General features: G+C 41.7%; 1 protein-coding gene across 1 annotated transcript in view; it reads right to left on the reverse strand.

Moving 5' to 3' along the window:
* Nucleotides 1-20,595, reverse strand: part of UTP20 (UTP20 small subunit processome component) — a gene marked incomplete in the record, with an annotated part of 2,478,305 nt that overhangs the window by 279,209 nt on the left and 2,178,501 nt on the right. Inside the window, 1 exon segment of the mRNA XM_044087776.1 lies at nucleotides 930-1,009. Within this exon segment, the coding sequence (XP_043943711.1) occupies nucleotides 930-1,009 (80 nt within the window).

Genomic DNA, 20,595 nt, shown 5'->3' on the forward strand with positions numbered 1-20,595 from the left:
GTGGGGGTAAGGAAATTTTACAGTACCTCCCAAAGCTGCATGACCTTAGTCAGACTTAGAGATGACGGGTGTAGACGATGGAAGAGGGCTTGACAATGTGCAAAACTGTTCCATACTGTTAAAGTCAACAACATACATAGTAGACATGAGTTTTGACGACTCCTGGTGTAAAAGTATGATGGTGCAAAGTTCAGTTACAGCTCCAAACATACAAGCAACCATGTTTTTGTTTTCTACAGGCACCACTGGTGTTAGAAAAAAACAAACAAACAAAAAAAAAAACAGTGAAGGGGCACAGACTTCTCATGGACTGATGGCAGCTTTTTGAAGAGAGCAAAATGTGAGCAGATGAAGATGTTTAAGAAGTTATGTTCTGCTAAATGGAATGACTTCAAAAATCTAAATATGGTTATGTCTTCAAAGGTTAGCACTGAAATGTAGTCACTTGAAGACTTGATGGATAAAAAGTTTTGTTGCAATCATTGTGAGAGTCTGCAAAGAACTAAGGGGATTCTTCTACCAACTCCATCAAGAAGGAAAGCCTGTTTTCGCAGTGATTGAGGATTCTGAGTGAGCCCACCTCCTGATATCAGGAAAGCACAATGAATCAGCAGAAAGAAAAGAAATGCACCTCATCATGAAACTGCAGTGTGTGAAGTCAGTATTTACAACCACGTGTGTTTCCTGCAAAGTCAGGATCAAAAATGCTCAACTCTGGCTTACTCATCTGTCAAACCCCTCCAAGGAAATAGCTTGAGTATACAAATGGAGATGATTTACTGAGTATAGTTATTAGGACCCCTTTGACTACATTTTTTGTAAACAAACATTAAAACAATGTATATAATCCAGTATGTTTTCTCGGTATGATGCTACACCACTGGCTGCTGCACTGTACAATCACAGCATGGTTATAATGAAAAATGTACCTTAGCTGAGAAATTATGAACTCCAGATGGAATTTCAGTTTTTCACCAAGAGGATAATCCAGTATAAACTTCAAGTAAATCTACACAGAAAAAAAAGCAAATATTTCATTATTTAGATGCCCACTTCTATAGATTGCAACATTATTCAGCAAAAAAACTCATCTGTTACAATATAACCAAGTCCCAATCGTCTGCAAATACAGCAGGTTATAGATTTATAACACAAAATTTATTTTAGGCATGTGCATTCCTTTGGATGAGATGTTAAACAGAGACCCCCATCTGCTTGAGTTGGTGGAAGTTAAGATGGATATAAAAGATCCTAAGGCTCCTGTCAAAAAGAGTAGAGGGAAGTTCCCCAACACCATGGCCAAATTTCCCCTAGTAGTATAAACGCCATCTTGGGTCTCCCCTGAAAAGAGACTACTACCCTAGTGGAACTAACCTAGTCAAGAAATGACAGATAAATAAAACTTTAAAAGACCAAAGAAAGAGCACCAAAAAAAGCACGAGAAGAACACCAGGTTGAAACTTTCAGTCTGGTGTTCTCCTCGTGCTTTTTTCGGTGCTCTTTCTTTGGTACTATTGGACTTGCACCTTTGCCTGGTTGCTGCTGTTTTTTATGGTCGAAAACTTTAAAAGGCTAATCACATCACTGTTCATGCATTTTTTCCTTCTACAGAGATTTAATTTTTAACTACCTTGCTCCAGTCCAGGGCAAGTCTACATTTTACTACATTCGAATCAGCGCAGTTAAAATAAATAGATCTCATCTGCCAGAAAGGCAGTATGAATTGTGACGACAAATACGATGAATACGATTTGAAGGCAAGGACAGAAAGCTATTAGTATCAGTAGAACACACTGGAAAGTCTCTTTCATGTAGACATATTAAAAAAAATAATAATATATAGAGTGGTGATTATAATAGGGACGATTCAGGCGGCCAAGTCTCTTGACTTCAGTGGTTCCAATTAAGCAGTGAACAACATTGCTTATGGTTATTCGAATTAAATACTACATTAGGCACTGCTAACTCATTTAAGGTGGCTCAGGTGCTGAATTCAACAGTCGCCAACGTTAAGCTTTTTTTTTAATGGTTTAGGCTAGTAGTACCACCACAAGTATTCATATTCAGGTGGTTGAATCTGCTGTTTACACCCTGCCATGACTCTAACACAGCGGGTAAAGAGAGAGATGTCCAAAGCAAACTGAGAAACAGTGGTGGGAAGTTGCAGGAAAGTGAAATAAAGTCCCTGATTTTGCAGAACATCCACAATTTTACTTTTGTACATTTGCTTGACTACTCATAAAATGATTTTTTATGATAAATCACTGAGGATTAATTTGCACTCATTACTGTGTTAAGTTTCCATGCGCATGGCCACCTGCAAGTGAAAACAAGCACATCAATATGGAAACCTTACAACTGTAACACATTAGGTAATGCAAAACAAAAAAATTGCACCTCCCTTCTTAACACACTATGTGGAGAAAGCAATTGGAATGCAGAATAAGTAATTTGAGCAACCTTTTAAGTATAGAAAAATATGTAAAATGTTCCTCTTTTGTGAGCCCTTACCCTTCATTACTTTCTGCATTGCCCTTATTCTTATGCTAAAAGAGGTTTTTGTCATAATCACATGAGGTATACAGTAGAACTTCCATAGTTGACCACCTCCTTAAGTTGATCTACTCCACTTGGACTGTAACACACAACATTAATTTGCCCTCTATAACTTAATCAGTTGAGTCCACTCTACACCAAGGGGTAGAAGGTGTGGGCTTTGCCCCTTAGTTGTATTATTTTTTCTTTAGTATAATTTTTTTCATGTTTTATTATTACGTGTTGGATTAGGCCTAATGTCCTACTGTTTATCAGGTGTTGCTGAAGATTTTTTCAACATGGAGTGGTCTAAATTGTAGGTACATCCTACAATTACTGAAAAATTTTACAGTTAATCAAGACATGATGGCCCAAATGAAAGAACTCAGAGATGGCATTGAAGGAAAAGGTTGATCTTCTACATTTTCTGGAAACAGCAGCCAAAGAAAGATTGTGGAACATTTTGGTGTTAGCAAGACCACAGTTAGTAACATCCAAAAATGTAAACATGAGTACTTGAGAGATATGGTAATGAAAGCAGAGACCTACAGTGGAAAAGGAGGAAAACATCCCTCGATGAAGTCAATAAAGCCACATCACGCTGGTTCAAACAAGTGAGGGCAGTTAATGCCAGAATCTCTGGGCCGATGATCCAAGAAGCTGGTAAAAAATTTGCACAGGAATTCGGGGTGGCAGATTTCCAAGCATCAAGTGGCTGGCTCGAAAAATTTAAACTGCGACAAAAGAAAGTCTTGTGTGGTAAAATCCAATGAAGTTCCAGCAGAAGTTGTGGAAGAGTTCATCAAAAGGTTCCTGGACTTCACCAGAGGCTTCAAAGATGATGACATCTTTAACGCTGATGAGTGTGGACTCTTTTTCAAGGTGAGGCCTAACAGGTCTCTCGTCATGAAGGGTGACAAATGTAAAGTGGGAAATTTCCAAAGAATGTTTCACAGTTCTGCAATGTGCTATCTCAAACGTAGAGAGGCTAAAGCCCTTGGTGATAGGTAATTTGGCAAAGCCACGCACATTCAAGAACCTGAAGCCCAAAGACCTCCCCGTCACTTGCAGATCAAACAAATGCACGTGGATGACTGGTGCCATATTTGAGGAGTGGGTAAGGGGTATTGACCGAGAAATGAAGAAGGAGAAACAGTCTCTTCTACTGACAGTAGACAACTGTCCTGACTACCCACAAGTGAATCATCTCACAAACATGACACTGAAATTTCTGCCTCCAAACACAACCTCAAAAATCCAACCTCTTGACCAAAACATCATCAAAACATTTAAAATGCACTACTGAGCCCAGCTCTTGCAGTGGGTCATTACTAAAATACAAACCAGCAGTCCACCTGTGGAAGCAACGTCATCCGCTGCATCAGTTAATGCTCTGGGTGTTGTCCTCTATCAGTTCTGCTTGGAATAAAGTTCAGCAAGAAGATACAGAAGTGTTTCAAGAAAGTTGGATTTGTCATAATCCAACAGCACAATGTTTTGGCCCCATCACACATTCCATCTACCATGGCAGAATTCGAAAGAGTAGATTTTGAAGGTTTTGTTGCAATGGATAATGAGGTAGCAACCTGTAATGAACCTGACCCAGAAGCAATTTTCCAAGCGATATTGACCAAAGTACAGACCAGCGTAAAAGTGCATGAAGCAGCAGCAGAAGTGGATGAAGCAAGTGAGGATGACACAGAAACTACAGAGACTGCAAAAAAGAGGATGTCAGGCATCTGATAATGCAGCTACAGTCATTTGCTGTGGAAAAATGCCCAGGTATGCTAAGTGGTGTAGCCAGCTTTGAGTGCTTTCTCCACTTACCCATGTAATAAGAATAAGAAACAGACCAAGACAGACTCTTTTTTTTTTTTTCAGAAAAATTATTAAACCATGAGAAAACAGTAAATGTATTGATTTTGTATGATACTGTGTGTTTGATTTTACTGTGTTTTGATTATGTATGATATTCTCAAATAAAAACTGTACAAGAAAGTAAAGTATATGTACTCATTAGTACAGTAGGCCTAGTTCTTTATGTCGACCAGTTTGTTACAAGTCCCTTGGGTGGTCACCTTACAGAAGTTCTACTGTACATAGAAAGTTGCAGTAACTGCTGAGTAGGAAGGGTGGAGGCCATTTGTGGACGAAAGTAACTTACCCTCTTGTCTCTTCAGTTAACTATTTGGCTTTGCATGACTAGTATGCAGCTGTGTGAAATAAGATGGAATAACTGCGGCTGCTATTTTTTGGAACAAAGATTAGTGTGTGTAGGTCTCAACTGTCCCTGATTTGCCCAATATGTTTGGTTAACTTATCATAACATTTGTGTTTTTCTAGCACATATCTGATGGGTACAGTCAGTATGACAGGTACCTGAGTTTCAGACTTCTTATCCTTGAGAAAATACATGCCCAATGGGACAAGTGTTATTCTTGCAATTTTCTATCATCAATATTTAAAATCTGCCCTTGATTTGGGTCTTTGTCCTTAATGATTGCTTTAAAAGGTTGACAGATGTTGTTTCTTCCTTCTTTCTTAATCATATTTACATGAAGGGTATATAGCAAAACTGCTGAGCAGAAGGTGCTTGTTGATGAAAGTAACTTTCATCAACAGATTGTATAATGTTGTGTTGTCAAATTCTAATCCAATGTTGTTAAACTGTATGTACTATGTGGAGCTTTTCTCCCGGGCCTCTACTGAAAAAGGACATTTGTGAGGCTGGACTTTCCCTGTAATTAAATGTAAAATAAACAAACTTATTTTCTTGTTCTTTGCTCAGTTAACCACTTGTATTTGTGAAACTAGTATGCATTTGTGTGAAATAAGTTGGAATGCTTGTTGCAAATATTTGTGCAACACAAAACTAATATTGCATTGCTCTCAGCTGTCTCTGATTTCACAAAACACTCCTGATTTGTCCCATATTTTTGGTTTGTTCCACTTAAAATTTACTTTTTTTCTTCTGGCAAGTTACTGACAACTACAGTTGCTAAGTATGACAGATACTTGAGTTTCAGACTTTCCATTTTAAAGAAAATGTATGCTAATGCAAAAACTGTTATTCTAGCAACATTTGGGTCCTCAGTATTCTTGGCTTTCTTTTTGATTTGTGTGTCAAGAGTTTGAGTGGCATTATTTTTGTTACAATTAGATGAGGTGTACACACAGCAACATGATTACAAAAATTGAATGGTGGTGAGGTCTGACTGTGGATGACAGTTACTCACTCTGAGGTTGATTTTTCAGTTTAAACAGTCCATGCAGGACTACTATGCATTTGAATGAAATAACTTGGCATATTTGAGCTAACCTGTGTTTGTGAAACTGGAAATATATTAGTTAAGTTCATAATTTAGTCTTAGCAAAATCAGACATTTGAGGTGTATACAGGCAACAACTGTGTGATCTTAACTTCTCAATAGTGATATGTGGACAAAGTCTACTAAATGGAGGACACCATTAGTCCCCCACAGTAACGAGTGATGCTGTTGAACATCTTGAGCTTCTTGATGGTCTCCTTTGGCCAAGAGCGTAGTAAAAACCTATGACAGAACCTCATCTGTGAGGTATGAAGGTGACCAGTTGTGCCCCACTGCTTTCAGTGTTGGGACTCATTCATCATCAGCCCCCTTTTTCCCATATTTTCTACATGGGGTCAGAGTATCGCTAACTCTCAAGATTCAGTGCCACACTTCTGCCTTCTTCAACACTCATGCCTGACTGTTGCAGATCTTCTCTCACACAATCCATCCACCTCTTTGCTGGATGTCCTCGCTTCCTCTTATCTTCTTCCTGTCTGTCCCAAATGTGCCTCACCAGACTGTCTTCTGCTTTTATGCATGTGTCCAAACCACCATAATCTGTTCTCTTTGATCTTTTCTGCAATTGGAGCTACTTTGGCTTCTGCTCTTATGTCCTCATTTCTTTTTCTGTCCCAGAGTGTGCAACTTGTCACCCTCTTATTGTTCAGCATTTACTCTTCTGATTACCAGGCCATGACCCAAGACCTCTAGCTAACCAAATTTGCAGACGACTGTAAATTGGGTGTTGCAGTTAAGCCACCCCTTGACACCCAAGACCTTCAGCATGACCTTGCTCTTATAAATACACAGTGAACTATAAATGGGCTCAAATTAAATGCTAGAAAGTGCTATATTACATTTATTAGACAACCCTCCCCTCCAGCTTACCACACAATCCCTCACTCCAAAATGAGAATGTTGTGATAGAGACCTTGGATGTTGGGTCAAGTAATTCCCTTTGTTTTGATCACTATGCAACGACAAGAGTCAGAAATTACTTCTACTTAGTTCAGCTAATTGCCAAAGGAATATCATCCAGATCTAAATGGCCATTGCCCCTTTATGTTCAGCATAGATTAGGCCTATTAGTCAATACAATGCCCCCTTTGGGATGTATATCACTAGACACAAACAGCCAGACAGATAAAGGTTTCTAAACTAAGGAGATCACTGGGTTAAAAACCCTAAGTTACTAGAAAAGACTTGAAGCGCTGTCCACTGTCCTTTTATTCAGTATCTTCGACTCTTCAGGGGGGTTATGCTTTGCTTTCCATGCCACTGAGGATCTAGTGGTCCTGGATCTCTACTATACTCACAAATCAAATAGTCTAACAAATACCAGAACCAGGCAGCTAAATCTTCACCATCACATAAATAAAACATGATGAAGAGAAGTTTATTAAGCAACTCCTTCCCCACCTCTGGAATAGAATCCCTCTACAAATGAAGCATTGTGATACATTACCTTCATTCAAAGGAGAACTGGATGATTGGATAGCTATTCTCAAATTCACCACTAGCCTGACTGGTCTAGTCCTCCTCGAAAAAGGAGGTACAGTCAAAGTGTGGGTGCTGGAAAAATATAAAATGGTCACAAGACTCAGTTGCCCTGTATTTCCTATAATCCTGGTGTCAGGATCAAGTTAAATGGTCACTAGTCTGTCTTTGAGGGTCTACTGTGCATTTATGTAAAGCAGCTTGGAATACTTTACTGTGACCATTTTTTTATCACAATTTAACATAGAAGATTATGACCAGATCAGTCTCGGACAATAACCAACTTGGGTGTTCAAGACAAGGATGCAAAGAACCTTACCTTGAGAGGCGAATCCTGGTATCCACATCAAGAATACATAATAAAGGTTATGATCAGTAAGATACAATCACAATTTTTGTACTCCATGGAGCTTTATCTGTTCCGTGTACTACCAGTTAGAGATAAAATGTAGGAGCTCAAAATGTTTTACTGGCTTTCATATCCTTTGAAAGCTGGTAAAACGTTTCATTTCTGCCTACTGTCTGCTTGGCAGAACTAAGTGTCCCACTGAAAAACAAATGGCTTTAAAAGCTGACATTTCATTCTGTCACACTTTTTATTTACAGGTTTGGCAGAGTGCAGTATCTAAAAGGTTTCAAAAGTGTTTTACCTTCTCTTCTTTACCAGTCAGTGCTGTCAACAGTTAATCCCTAGTGCAGCATTCAATCTTTGCAGAGCTTCAGTTTGCTTAACTAACTCTTGTTAAGCACCCTTCTGATATTAGAAAGGTGCCTGACAAGCATATTTTTTTAGGAGTATAATTGCAGCACTCGATGCACTACTTTTGAGATGTGCATACAGTGGTTGCAAATGATGGGCACAGACATTGGTGGATTATAATGACAGCAGTTGGGATGGTCTTTTAAAACCATCGGGAAGGTGAATTTGTGTACCCCCCAGAACAATGTGTACCCCCCCCAGAACAAGTATGTGCATGGGTGTGGGAGTAGACATGGTTTGGAAACTGCCCAAGACAACAATCTGCCACTGAAACCATAACGTCAGTACTAGACAGACCAGCTTAAGTTACATGCCCTCTGCAGTATGCGACACTCTTAGGAACATTTTTCTTGTGCTTTCTCTCTCAATTTCATTTTTCTTGTGCTCTCTCCCACTGCTTTTCTTTCACTCTTGGTTCTTCAGGCTCAAAGAATATACACCCCCCCTTTCCCTGATGCAAAGTGTTCTTGTATCATGAGTCAGAGAAGCATATTACTATAATTGCTAGTTCCTGAATTCCAGACAAAAAGGGAATTGCACCTGCAAGAAGTCATTACTTGATAAGGTTATAAAATTAGAAGCTCATGCATTCCAAGCAAGGGTGACTGGGGGAGGATAATGCATCCACTGCAAAGAGTAAAAAAGATGGCTTGATATGCCAGTACTCAAATATCTGCTAAATGTTACTATGCAGAAATCTTCTGCAGAAGAGAAAAACTTGGATAGAATCCCAGAACTTCAAGATACACAACAGAAATCTGAAAGGGACAAAAGTGGAATCCAGGCTTGAATGTCATGCAGGGCAACCATACAAAAAAACAAAAAATATGCTCCACTCCTGGCACTAAGGTCTAAAGTGTTTCATCAAGATAAACAATACTCACCAAATGGTTGCAGCACAGATGTCAGAAATGAACACAGTATTAGACACATCTGCACCATGACAGAATGCCCGTTCTCTTATTAGATGATTAGTTAGCATTTGGTGACAAAAGAAAAGGTAGTTGTCAATCAGTCTATACAAGATCTAAACAAACAGACCAGTCTTCCTATGCTCACAGATCCAGCAAAGAAAAACCTCAGCTTAAATGAAAGTGTACACTCCAGGGTGTGGAAGATGTACTCCCACTAAAACCACCCCAGTACCATGACAGAAGACCAAACTTCTCTGGCACCAACTAGTCTGCCACAGAAGGATGTGTGACAGGTGGTCTAAGGAAATCCAGGGATCAGTCTTCTTTCAAAGAGGTTTAGTACTCGACTGTCTCTGCTGTACACTGTCTAATCAAAGATGAACTCAGGACAAAGTCCTCCCAACAATGCAGACGACGATTTAGTGGATTCTCACAGAGGTCCAGGGAAAGAAAAACAAAGTGGCACTTAGCAGACATTCTTTGACAATTAAATGCCTTCTTCTTCTTAAGATCTGAGGTGGCTGGAATAAGAGGCTTGTATAGAACTTCAAAGAAATTACTTTGCTCCACATTCTTCCTTTTTTTCTCACTTCTGCTCCACCTCTGTTTTTGAGGCACAAGTCAGTTTTGCTCATGTCCACCAAATCATGCTGATTCCTTTTTATGGATAAGAGATGGGAAGGCATGACCAGATCCATCCTGTGGTGGCAAAAAGGGATACCTCTGCTTTTTGCCCTATATTCCACTCGCATCATTAATGTATTTCCATCCATCCAATAAATTCTATGGAGGGGAAATTTAAACTACCCAATGACATGCAACCATCCATAAGCCAAGCTGTGCATGCATTATCTACAGGACACAACAAAAGAAAGGTACTGTTCAGAAGCCAATGAAGGCAACACACTGCTATGAATGGTACATGAACTGCAAAAATAACAGGCATATGTAAATTTTACACCTAAATATTACTCTCTCAAAGAAAAAAAAATAAAACAAAAAATTTAATTCAAACCTCATATGGAAATCCAGATACTGAACTGAAGCTTAAAAAGCAAAATGTTTTCACTTCAAAGCTCAAGCTGCTAGTTTGAAAAGCACAAGAACATAAGTGGATTTTGGCAAGACAGCAAAATGAGCGATATTGTTTCTACAGTAGTAATGAACTGACAACTTAGCTCCAACCAGATGTCAAGTTTTTCACACCACAAAGCATGAAAAACATGGCTAACCTCAAGCATGTCACATGCAAAGAAAACATGGCAAAAGTATTGCTCATTTTTCCTCCCAGACCCAGCTTCTGTAACCTCTCTGCACATCATTCTGACCTCTGAAATATTACTTTATGCCCTTCTGGTATTTGCCTCTATGCCTATTAGATGATATAAAAGTTACCACATCTACAATACTTACTGGCTTAAGAAAACAAAGTAACTGAGTGACTGCAGCAAATTAATTTTGCTACAAGGCCAATAAGCAGCCTTGAACATACATTCAGAATGATGAGACAATCTACTCAGTGGAAGATGTCAGTCACAGATGAATAACTGACTAACTCTGCAACTTATCTACAAAATGTGGCTGGAAACTACAGCTCTGCAAGTAAAGAAAAGTGATGCTTTGACTTCTCTCTTTCAAGCCTAACATTCAAAAGCATCTTAAAACATCATTTGGAAGAAGGTCAGTAGCTAAAATCAAAGACAAGAGAAATATAAACTGATACTTTGCCAGACCACGTAGAAATCACAATACAAGTAAAAAAAGAAAATGTCATAGAATATGCTAAGCCCTTATGGGGACAGTTTGTTTTCTCATGAAATCATATTAGCAAGATAGACCCATCAGACCATGATGGTTATAACAAAACAAACCATTAAGGGTGATATAAGGACATTAGCTCTACACAGAAGCTGAAGATTTATTACAGCTGCATGTGCACACACAGTGGAATGAAACCACCTCTGCAATAAGGAAAGAAAGATAAATGGTGGGCACTGGACTTCAACAAAATGGAATGAAATACAAACAGAAAAATACTTTAACATGCTCTTTACCAGATCAGAGCGAGTAGGAGATGTGGAGGTGAGGGAATCAACCGGCACCAGTGGCCATGCCCTAGTACGGTTTATGAGTCCTACAGTCTGAAAGGGAAGAACAACAACAGCGGTCTGAGATTACAAAGTAGAAGACTTCAGTATGCTAGAAAGCATGTCATGAAGCATGGCAGCAAATAACAGAAGGCTGCACAATTATGTCAAGGAGGCAGCAAGCGGAGGAAAACATTCATCAGTTGAAGAAAGAACTATATGAAAAGAAGGGGAACATCATAGATAAAGGGAAGTTACAGGTGAAAAATAGACAGTGGGAAAAAAATGATTATGAGGCAGTAAGAAAAAAAGCTACCATGCAAGCTAAAGATACTTTGAGAAAGTGATGCCTAAAGGAATGAGGTATAATCAAAATGTTGTTCATCTGCAATTGGGACCAGAGAAGGAGGAGATGGCAAGGAATCTATAACACTGGAAGAGGATGGAGCATGAGGATGCTGGAGATCAGGAAAAACTGGTACACGATTTCTTCACTTCAATATTTAGTGAGAAATATAATGGTGGGGGTACAGCACAAGAAGGCGAGAAGAGATATGGAAAAACAGGAACTTGTATGACTTACAGTAGATGATGCATAGGGAGACAGCTGGCAGAAGTGCTTGAAAAATCACTGTCTTAAGTTACACTGCATATTTCTCCCTCTGGAAAATAGAATGCTGCCAGTAGTATAGCTACACAGAGGTAACTCTAAGGAGGAGCCAGACAAACATATATCTACTAGTCTCACTTCCATCCTATGGAAAGTAATGGAAGAAAAGCCTTAAGGCCAGGCTGGCATTTCTGAATACTAACAGTGTTACAGACTGGCAACAAAATGGATTCCTTAGTACACTTAATAACAGTCTGACCTAATAACATTCTCTGAAATCATCATAAAGGTGTAGAAACACAAACCACTGCATAAGGAAAAACTGGATTTCAGCAAAGCTTGAGACATTGTGTCACAAAGAAAGTTGGTGCAGAAGTTAACATGTACAGGGATGGGAACAAAATGCCAAGGCAAACACAAAAATGGCTACCTGCAAGGAACTACACTAATAGTTGGATGGGATCACACATCTGAAGCAGACAACTACTAATAAGGAGTCAGAATAAATGGTCATGTTTAGCATATCATGAGTTCAACAGCGAGATGAACCTTCTGTACTGATGTCCTAACATATCAGTAGTAATGGTGCCTTGTAGATAAGCAAATGTATAGCAGCTAGTGTTTAATCTGAGAATGCGCAAGATGTTTCGCTTGATGAGAGGTGGGGGGATCCTGGATAAACATATAAGCTACATGGGAAAGTTATGGAAAAAGGGGGGAAAATATGAGGGTTACAATTGCTAACGGGCAAATGCAGAACAATTAAAAAATGATGCTGCTAAAGATAAAATGCTGGGATACAAAGCTAGGAATATGGACTCGATAGATACAGTGACTATGGCTAACAGGATGTGGGAATGAAAAGCAAGCAATTGAGAAATGCTGTAACTAGGGGTAGCAGGATGCTAGGATACACAGGGGAAACGGACACAAAAAATGCTTTGTGGCTAACAAAATGCTGGAATACGCAGCTAAGAGAATAGACTCAGAATGTGTTGCACTCATCAGCTCAATAACCACAGAATAATTCCTCCAGTTTCTGACTGCAGAAAAAATTAAGAAAGGTCTTGTAAAATGTGCAAAAAATCTACAAAAATGGTAACAGGTTTGGAATGGACACATTAAAAGAAAAGAATGCAAGTACTTTTTTTTCCAAGTTCTTTTTGCCTCTATGCCTGTCAAACATCAAACCCCACCCACTCCTTTTACTGCCATCAAGACATGCCTTCATTCGATATGCAAAAAAAAGAGTTGCTTGTGCTCTTTGCCAGCATCCCAATTATGTGTGTGTGTTTACAACAGCCCTAACCCCATATCCCCTGAGCAATCTGCATCACAGCACAGGCCCAAAATGACTACGACTAACATTACAAAACAATGTGTGTGTACATCTCTCTCATCCACAGCAGTGCACAAGATGCTCTGAATAACAGCCCCCTTTAAAAGAAGACTGACACTGCGTTTGACAGTTCTGGTCATAATGCTGCATGAAAAAAAAAAAAAAAAAACAAGTAGGGCTCCTGCATTACAGACTGAAACACAAATCTCCAGCACAGATATGATTATTACTGGAGAGAGAGAGAGTCTCTCTCTTCCAAGACCGAGTTCAAGTCCACAGAAATAGTTAGCTCAGAGAGTACATGAAATAACTCAAGTCATGAAAACAAGATACTAAGAAGGTAATTTTGTTGGAAGGATGAAGGTGGAAGATTCCCTTTTGGAGATGCATAACCAGTGTTAAGCCAAAGTTCTGATTTTAGCAGAGAGTCACAGAAGACAAAAAAAAAAAACTGACAGCCTACAAACATGCCTTGAATAGCACTGTTATTTTTGTGGAAAAAAATATTGTTCAGAACTAGTGGCAGGAAATAACTGATGATGGATGAGCAGTATCTTCATGAAAGCCTTCTGCCAGCAGCAATGAGTCCTCCAGCAAAATACAGGCTAAGATTGTCCTGATAATCAGTCAGCAGTTTTCACAACTGAAGTCTGTATGGATGAAATGTATAAAAGTGGAAAAATAGAAGTTATGTTCTTACCATAACGTTCCATGTTAGTTGTCTTCTTCTCGCCTTCTTCTTGCTGGATGGGTTCGGAGCCGACCTCGGCCCGACTGCCACTCTAAAGCTCGAGAGTTGGTTCCACCGGCTCGAGGCTCCCCTTATATCCCACAATGCTAGGCGAGAGTTACCTCAGATCTCGTTTGTAAGCTAACCCCAGCTTATAACAGAAACAGTATAACTGTAAAAAACAGAATCCACCTCTAACAACAGGAAGAAGAAGGGAGACCTACATCCTGAAACAAGAAATATGCATAATAGCATATAGCTAAGAAAGAGGTGGTAGAAAGAGAGGTCACGATCACAACTCCTCTAGGTCTGTCCAGGCCAGGGGGAAAGAGGGTGGGACGCAAGAAGAAGGCGAGAAGAAGACAACTAACATGGAACGTTATGGTAAGAACATAACTTCTATATGTTAAGTTGTCTACCTCGCCTTCATTCTTGCTGGATGGGACCGTCCCTAGCACCTTGTCCCGGTGGCCTAACGGAACAGACTCCTGAGAACAGTGGAACCAAAATTAGCTCTATGCCTAGAAGCTAAATCCAACTTATAATGGGAAATAAAAGTGTGAGGAGTAGCCCAAGTAGCCGCTGCACAAATGGTGTCAATAGGCAGTCTGTCTTGGAAGGCTAGAGAAGTAGCCAAAGCTCTGGTGGAATGGGCTTTAGGCTTATTAGGCAGTTTTTGGTGTCTAATCTCATAAACAAGGGTAATCAGAGATGTTAGCCATCTGGATAAAGATACCTTTGAAACTGGAAGTCCTTTTCTGCTTTCCGCATAGGAGACAAACAGCTGATCAGATTTTCTGAATTGTTTCGTCCTGTCCAAGTAGTACCTTAATTGACGATGAACATCCAGACAGTGTAATTTTTGTTCAGACCTATTTGAATACTCCGAGAAAAAGACAGGGAGGTCAATGCATTGGTTTAGATTTGATGTTGAAACCACCTTAGGCAAAAAGGACGGGTCAGTTCGTAAGGAAACTCTGTCCTTATGGAACACAAGGTAAGGAGAACGACAACTGAGTGCTTGAAGTTCTGAAATTCTTCTAGCTGATGTGATAGCCACCAGAAAGAGAGTTTTCCATGATAATAACTTTAAGGAACATGAAGCTGCAGGTTCGAAAGGGGAAAGAATCAAAGAAGCAAGAACTAAATTTAGGTCCCAAGGAGAAGGAGGATTTCTTACAGGAGGTCTGAGAAGAAAACCTCCTTTCAAAAAGGCTTTGCAGAGTTTGTGGGACATTAGGGCGGATTCAGAAATACCCACATGGAAATTAGAAATAGCTGCCAATTGAACCTTAAGAGTAGATGGAGATGAACCTGCATGGAAGAGTTCAGCAAGAAAATCAAGGACTAGTTGGATGGAAGCGGTGAAAGGATCTATGTCCTTTCCTTGTGCCCAATATGAAAAGCGTTTCCACTTACTCAAATAAATCTTTCGAGTGGAAGATTTATGGGAAGCTATCAAAATATCTCTAACAGTGTGAGATAATTGAGGAAGCCTGGCTACGGTTGGAAGTGGAGGAACCAAGCAGTGAGGTTCAGAGAGGGCAGGGAGCGATGAAACTGACCCGACTGATGGATCAAAAGATCTGGAACTAGGTCCAGATTCCACGGTCGCCCAAAAGAAATCGATGCAGAAAGGGGAACCACACTTGTCGAGGCCAGTAAGGAGCAATGAGGATCAATGAGGCCTTCTGAGCGATAGCTTTCTGTATTACTTGAGAGATCAGTGGGAAAGGAGGAAATGCATACAGAAGTCCCCGGGCCAAACTTGGACTAGCTGGTCCCTGCTGGGTTGGCCTGGTAAAGGGAATAGAGTGAAGTATTCTCTGCACTTGCTGTTTTGGGGAGTAGCAAAAGATCGCAGCAAGGCTGACCCCACTTGAGAAAAATCTCTCTCACTACAGAGTCTTTCAGAGACCACTCGTGAGGCATGAGAATAGCTCTGCTCAACTTGTCCGCAATGTGATTGGACTTCCGGGATGTGCGTTGCTATCAGAAAACGCTGAGAAGAAATCGCCCATTGCCACAGTCTGAGTGCTTCTCGACACAGGGGTATGATCTGGTTCCGCCTTGTTTGTTGATGTACCACACTACAGACATATTGTCTGTCTGGATTGCAATCGTTCCCAAGGGAAGAGAGTCTTGAAGGGCTTGCAACGCTAAAAGCACTGCTCTCATTTCCAGAACATTTATGTGCAAGTGGCATTCGCCTGGTTGCCATGTGCCCTGGACTGTCCTGCCCTCATAATGCCCACCACCCGATCAGGGAGGCATCCGTTGTCAGAGTAGCAACCGGAGGAGGTGGAACAAATGGTCTCCCCAACAGGAGCTGGGGGGAAGACATCCACCACATGAGATGCTTTTTGCACGCTTGCGTGATCATAATGGTGTGAGACATTGGAAGTTCCTGGTATGACCATTGAGAAAAGAGCATCCACTGAAGGATCCGCATGTGGTATCTGGCCAATGGAAGGAGGGTATGGCCGCTGCCATGATTCCCAACACCTTTAGAACTAACCTGGCTTTGGCTCTGTTGTAGTTGAGAAGTAGTGATACCAATTTTTGAATGTCTGATATCCTTTGGTTCGTTAGTGTTGCAGACATGTTTACAGTATCTAAATTTGCGCCTATGTAGGTAATAGTACGACAAGGCGACAAAACAGACTTTTCGCAATTTATTGAGATACCCAGATTTTGACAGACGCGAAAAGTGTAATCTCTGGCCATCAGAAGGAGATGCTTGGTGGGAACTGTGAGGAGCCAGTCGTCCAAATATGGAAACACCTGGAATCCCTGTCGTCTCAGGTGAGAAGTTACCACTGCCATGCATTTGGTAAACACCGGGGCAGTGGTGAGACCAAAGGGCAGGGCCCTGAATTGAAAATGACTGGTTCCCAGCCTGAAGCGGAGGAATCTTCTGGAGCGCCTGTTCATTTTATGTGATAGTACGCGTCCTGAAGGTCTATAGAGCACATCCAGTTTCCTTTTCCCAATAGGGGAAGAATGGATTGCAGCGTGACCATCCGAAATCTTGTTTTCTTGACCGATCTGTTCAAGATACTGAGATCCAAAATTGGTCTCCAGTCCCCTGTTTTCTTTGGAACTAAAAGAACCTTGAGTAGATTCCGATCCTAGTTGGTCTGCTGGCACTGGCTGAATAGCTCTTTTGCAAGCAGTTTTGAAATTTCCAAAGCTGCTATATCCCTTTGAGCCGGTGGAACATCTGGAAGGGATTTTTGACTGATTTGGAAAACGAAGAAAGGGAATAGAATAACCTTCGAAATGATGGACTGTACCCATTTGTCTTGTGTCAAGGATAGCCAGGCTTCTGGGTACAGTGACAATCTTCCCCGACTGCCTCAGAAGAGGGCCAGTCGGGCAACACCTCAGGGATGCTGAAAGGGCTTATCGGAGGACGTTTCTCGATTGCCCTGGTTCTGCGGACCCCTCTGCCTCTAGGGCGGCGCCTACCATTGTTGTTCCCCTCTGCCTCTGGCGGGAACCGACTCTGTGCATCAGGCTAAGTCCCTTGAGATTGTTTACGGAACCACATCTTTCCCTTCTGGCCTTTGGGGTAAGGCCTAGAAGGAGTAGAAAACGGACTCCGACGGCAGAAAGGGTCTTGCCATCAGTCTCGCACCTAGTCAGGGTTTCTTTCACTTGTGGACCAAAAAGAGATGATCCATCAAAGGGGGAGTTCGTGGAAGACGTCTTGCAAGGTTCTGCAAAATTGCATACCCCCATCCAGGCGTGCCTCACGTAAGGCTACCCCTGTTCCTGCGTTCTGCTCGCTCCATCGGCCGCATAAGAAAGGAGGCGCATGGAGGAGTTGGAAATAGAATTAGGATAGCCAGCTGCGTGTTCATTTTCTCTTGGAAACCCGCAGCTGTAGGGTCCTTCAGCATTTCACTCGCTTCTTTGATCAAGTCCCTTTGAAGACGAATGAAATGGCATAGGTAATTCAGCTTAACGATAGTAAATGTCGCTGAGGAGAACATCCGCTTCCACCTATCCATGGACCTAGATTCCTTGTTAGGTGGATGGACAGGCACTGAAGGATCAGCCAGTTCCTTCTTTGTGGCGGCAGCTACCACCATAGCATCCACAGAGACTCCTTTTGATAAAAATTCCTTGTCTGATGGAGCTGTGATGAATTTGGAGGGTCTCCTGGGAGTGGGGTCCACTGAATCAGGAGCCGCCCATGCCTTTTAGCAACCACCTGCATGAGGGGGTCAAAGGGGGGGGGACACCCAGGAGGTGGAAGGACGAGAGCCAAACGCCTCAAGATACACAGATTCGTCCTCCGAAGGGTTGAGGGCTGGCCAATTTCCCTCTGTTTAAGGATCTCCAGAATGTCTGCAAATGAGACATCTTCAGAAGGGGAACGGGGGGAACCCTCAGAGTCATCCAGATCTGTGTCCGACGTGATAGACTCAGGTGAGTCAATGTGCTTCCTCTTGCACTTCCTCTTCCGAGGGGGCTCTTCTGCCAAATCAGGAGAGGCCTCAGAAGAGGATGAAATCCCCAAAGGGAGCTCCTGAGGAGTTGGCTCTCTGCGGTCCGGGATGAGGGAGTGAGTCGACTTACCCTGAGGCAGCATAGAGGGAGGGGCTGACGGAGCCGACTGTGGAGTAGAGCCAGGCTCTAACACACTCCGCATGACCTCGAAGCACCCCTGTCAGGCAGAGCCAGAGGTCCCCGCTCCGAGGAGCTAAGGACCCCTCGGCACCGACAGTGATGGCTCGAGGCCGATGTCGGAGCCGAACTCACCAGCGCCGAAGCACCGAGAGGGAGAGGGGGTCGGACAAGGGTCCGATGCCACTCACCCCTCGAGCCGACGAGGGAAGTCCGGCGCCGAGATTCCTCCATGGAAGAAAACGGAGCCGACGACGGAGCCGAAGACAATTGTCTCGGCCCGAGGTGACCACAGTCTCGCTTCCGACACGACCCGGCTCCGAACTCAAGAGAGTCGAAGGAGGAAAGAGTTGATGGACGGGGCAGGCACCGACTGATGAGTCGGGCTCTGAAACATCTGGGCTAGTGCCTCGGACTTGAGTAGTCGACTCACCACCCTCTGAAGGTCATGATCGACAGCCTCGATGACCTAGAGGAATGAGACCTTTGGCCCGTTCAGACAGCAGGGGAGATCCTGGAGCCGAATGAACGGAGCCAAGAGAAGGTGACCTAGACCTCTTTCTGGTTGTCGGCTCAAGATCTTGTCGGAGCCGACACGGAACCTCGATAACCTCGGCTCCGCCGAGCCGAGGAAGCCACAGAAACTGTGGACTGAGTCTTATCGGCTCCAGCCGGAGCCGATAAAGGCAAAGGTTGAACAATCTGAGGTCTCGGCTCAGAAGCCGGAGCCGAAGACCTCGATGCCTTGGAGGGCTTCCCTGTTGAGACAGACAGGGAATCCTCAAGCTTCAACAAGCCTCTCAGAATAAGCTTGTTTTTTCTTTCCTGCAGGACCCTGGGGCTGAAGCCATGGCAAACAGCACAGGAGTCCTGCAAGTGCAAAGGCCCCAGACAATAGACACAAGAAGTGTGAGCGTCTGTCAGAGACATTTTCTGACAGCACGCATCACACTTCTTGAATCCGGAGACCTTTGCTTCTTTAGACATAGCCTAACTGGTGAACACAAACACACACTCAAACACACCAGTTATACCCTGTCAAAATAACTACTTTAGTAAAAATACTAAAAAATAAAGTACAATAAACAGTAGTTTAAACTACACAAACACTCCCTAGGGAAGGGAAGGCCCAAGGCCCAAGGGAAGAACTAAAAGTTCTTTTAAACAAAAACGGAACAATTAGGTCGGGGATAAAGTTCAATGAACTACACTAATTTGATAATAATTAAACTAAAAAAGGGGTAAAAAGAGTAACTTTTAATAGAAAAAGCTTAAACTCACCAGGAACCGGTAAAAAAACCAACCTCGAAGCTGTAGCGGCAAACGAGATCTGAGGTAACTCTCGCCTAGCATTGTGGGATATAAGGGGAGCCTCGAGCCGGTGGAACCAACTCTCGAGCTTTAGAGTGGCCGAGTCGGAGCCGAGGTCGGCTCCGAACCCATCCAGCAAGAATGAAGGCGAGATAGACAACTTTTTTTTTTTTTCAATAATAATTCTTTATTTTATTTTTTCCAAACAACTAATACAGTACTACCAACTACTTACAATATGTACATGAATGCTTCCAACAGTTACATAGAATCATTATACATACCTATACACTTCTAAAAAAAAAATAATGAAGAAAAAAGAACTAGTAACCATATAAGACTTATCTCAATAAAATTCAACAGTTATTCAGTTTTTCCCAGCGAATAGTGGAATGGAACTTTAAGCTAATACAATGTTAAAGATTTGTTCCCATATTTTTGTATTGTTTACATTTTTCTTATGATCACTAATTAGAAATTTATGTGCTAGAATATGTTTGGTGGCTACTATCTTGAAATTTTGCCATGATGTCTGTAAAGGGTTCAACCAATTGGAAGCTATATATAACTTCATCAACAAAAAAATATTGACTAGTATAATTCTTTGGGTTCTTTCCAAGTTGGGTGGTGGAATATGTAAAATCATAAATTCCCAGGAGAGTGTGGAATGTTGATATCCCATTTTTGTAGTTGAAGTTTCAAGGAATTCCAGAGTTTGAAAATACATTTACAACTCCAAAACATATGTAGGAGGTCGGCTGTTTGATCTATACAATATGGGCATTTTGGTGAGTTCTTTGAGTTAAATTTGTAGAGTGAGACGATAATACGCGTTATTAAATATCATCAATTGGGTAAATAATAGC

This window comes from Protopterus annectens, chromosome 11.part0 (assembly GCF_019279795.1).
Source record: "Protopterus annectens isolate FY-2018-M chromosome 11.part0, PAN1.0, whole genome shotgun sequence".
Taxonomy (NCBI): Eukaryota; Metazoa; Chordata; order Ceratodontiformes; family Protopteridae; genus Protopterus; species Protopterus annectens.